The sequence below is a fragment of the Pyxicephalus adspersus genome, chromosome 3 (assembly GCF_032062135.1).
Source record: "Pyxicephalus adspersus chromosome 3, UCB_Pads_2.0, whole genome shotgun sequence".
Lineage (NCBI taxonomy): Eukaryota > Metazoa > Chordata > Amphibia > Anura > Pyxicephalidae > Pyxicephalus > Pyxicephalus adspersus.
The window spans coordinates 154,885,035-154,888,278 of record NC_092860.1 but is presented as its reverse complement, the minus strand read 5'-3'; the positions used below and the strand labels follow the sequence as shown (position 1 = coordinate 154,888,278).

The following is a 3,244-nucleotide window of genomic DNA, read 5'->3' as shown; positions in this document are numbered from 1 at the left end:
CATATATTGTTCCAATGAAATCATTTTTGATAAATATTTATACAACACTAATACACAAATAACAATTTTGAAAAACACGTCTATTAAAATCAAAACTCACATGGATATCCACCGAGGATCCCTTTCTTATAGAAAATGTACACAGAACTAAGCAGCAACAAGGAAAGAAGGCGTTCTCTATAAAGGTAACTTTCAATTCATTACAAGTACTCTTTACTTGGGGATATTTATTACTTTATATATTACATCATAATAAATCCACACCAGAAGCCAACTATTAGAGAAATATGTTTGGAGAAATTGTGTTAGACCTTCAAAGTCCCAATATTCGGTTACTCACCCTTTGTTTTGTGGTTTAAATCTGAATATACCGATAGAAATATGATATAAACTCACCTTTGCATCCCACACACATCCAAAAAGATGCAATGACAACTTCTATCACGAATAGAATGGCGGCTATCACCCATAATGTTCTATTTAGGCTTCCTGTGCAGAGAAAGATTATAGTTATTGTATGTATGAGACACCTAATGGAATCTTAAATATTAATACTTGTTTTATTCATAAATATTTACTTAGCTCTGACATATACCAGAGTGGTGCTTGAAAGTTTGTGAACCCTTTAAATTTCTTTTTTATATAAACAAAAACATTATCTGATTATTAACCACCTGGGTGTTACACTGAGGTCTAGATTTCTGTACCAAAAGCGTTACAGTTTTTCATGAAATTTTTTTTTTTTAAATTGTAGACCTGTAACTTACAGAAATATGTCCGAATAGGGGTCTAGTAGATATCATGAATATAAAAAATGTTTGAAACACACAATGATGTAAAAAAAAAAAAAAATTACTTTTAATAAAATTAAATAAAAGACAAAAAATCAGCTTAAACAAGAATACATAAATAAAAGAAAAATACTGAAAATGCGATAATTCGGTATACTGTATAATAATATATTTTTCTAAAACGCCTCCCTAGTGTCCGTCACATACCTATAGACAAAACCACATAAATATATTTTCTATTATTTTGTATTGGATTGGATACAGAACTTTGTATTCAATCCAATACAAAATGTGTTTGAATGAGTTTCAGTTTGAATTTCCCGCACACGCGCCGACGTACACACACGGAGGGAGAAGAAGCCGGCTGGCTTCTTCTTCCCGGAGAGGACACCCGACGCTGGAGGACGACTCTGGAACACGACGGATAGACGATCGCAGCGGGACGAGGTAAGTGATCGATAAGCCCGAACTTTTCTCACTGTATTTTCATACAGTGAGAAAAGTTCGGGTTTATCGATAATTGTAACTATGTTAAGCCCTACCAAGGTCGGGCTTAGGTGGTTAAACAAAGAAAACCTAGTTAAACCTAGAAAACCTTGTGGGACTTCAAGGAAGAATAGCCCATTACTCTGTATAGAACAGCCTCAGTTCTTGGATATTGATAGGTTTCCTCACATGACCAGCTCATTTTCAGTCTTTCCACATTTCAATTGGATTGAGGACAGGACTGTGACTTGGCCATTTCAGAGCATTCACTCTATTCTAGATTGTAAGCTCTTCGGGGCAGGGTCCTCTCGTCCTCCTGTGTCTGTATCTGTCTTTCGTTTGCAACCCATATTTAATGTACAATGCTGCATAATATGTTGGCACTATATAAATCCTGTAATAATAATAATAATAATTCCACTTTAGCCATTCTTTGCTAGAACGACTTGTATATTTAGGATCGTTGTCTGAACCACGGCCTCTTGAGACTCAGTTCATAGACAGATGTCCTGACATTTTCCTTCAGAAGTCTCTAGTATAGTTCAGAATTCACTGTTTCAGTTACAGCAAAACCATAACACTTCTACCACCATGTTTCACAGACAGGATGGGGTTCTTGTGCTGGAATGCGGGGTTCTCCTTTCACAAAAATATAATGTTCCTCATTGGAGCCAAAAATTTCTATTTTAGTTTCATCCATTCACAAAATATTCTTCCGGTATCCTTCTGGTCTGTGCACATGATCTTTAGGAAATTGTAAATAGTCAGCAAAATTTTGGGGGGAGAGCAGTGGCTTTCTCCTTCCTACCCTGCCATACACACCATGGTTTGGGGTAATAACGGTCTGGGATTTCCACCATTGGTACACAATCTGATTGGTGGACTCTTTTTAGATGATTTTGTAACCCTTTCCAGATATATGGACATCAATAACCTTGTCTGAGGTCCTCAGACCCCTCCATTGTTGTGTGGATGATTGTCATAGGGAGTCTTATGGCTGAAATGTATATCTAAGGGTTATATCTAAGGTCTAATGCCTGGAAAGTAGATCTGGGGGTTAAAGATTATACCATGGGGGTCTAATTGTTGGAATGTGGGCCTGGTGGTATATATATATATATATATATATATATATATATATATATCATTTATATTGTTGTATTGTTATTTATATTGTTAGTTATAATAAAAGACCTTCGGGCTATTATTTATTCGGGCTTTATTTGGGGGGGTTAAGTGTTAAAGTTGTTAATGGGGTAATAAAAGGGGAGTTAAGAGGTTTGCAGTCTGGGGACATGCAAATCTGGGCAATAATGTTTTTCCACAGTCATGTGTCAGCTCCGGCTGAGTGATGTTCTTCTTTCCCCTAGCAGCTGCTGTGTACATCACTAGGGATGAGCGAGCAAAATTGTAAAATTCAATCTTGCAGCAAATCGGGCCGTTCTCGCATACCGAACATGATGATTCCCACGGCTGCATTCATTGATGAGCACAGCCGCAGTACTCCTCCTGTAATGATTTCCTTGATCTTCCGATGGGTCCGCAAAATCATTTCGATGAAAGTTCCCAGACCCATCGGAAGATCGAGGAAATTTTCGCAAGAATGTCAGAGGTTTTCTCGCTCATGCCTTTACATCACTTCAGCCAGAGCTGACACCTGGTCCTAATACCAGGTAACTATTTTTCTACCATACCACATACCCTAACTTCCTCTGCATATTGTCTTTATGTCCTATACTAACTATTGACAATATTATTCATACAGGTACTGGTAAATCCAACACACACAGAAATATATGTGTAAACAACCCAATGTAAGTATATTTACAAATTATTCTTCAGTGATTTTCTGGTACAACTTTACAATTTTATTTTTTATTATGTGGACCTGGTGGTTATGGATTATGACATGGGGGGGTCTAAGGACTGGAATGTGGACCTGGTGGTTATGGATTATGACATGGGGG

General features: G+C 37.1%; 1 protein-coding gene across 1 annotated transcript in view; it reads right to left on the bottom strand.

Moving 5' to 3' along the window:
* Positions 1-242: 242 nt before the first annotated feature.
* The window catches only part of LOC140327572 (uncharacterized), a 14,533-nt gene continuing 11,531 nt past the window's right edge, over positions 243-3,244 (bottom strand). The window contains exons 7-8 of the mRNA XM_072406960.1: positions 397-489; positions 243-274 (exon numbers count right to left, since the gene is read on the bottom strand). Coding sequence (XP_072263061.1) covers positions 243-274; positions 397-489 — 125 coding nt within the window. The remainder of the gene's footprint in view (positions 275-396; positions 490-3,244) is intronic.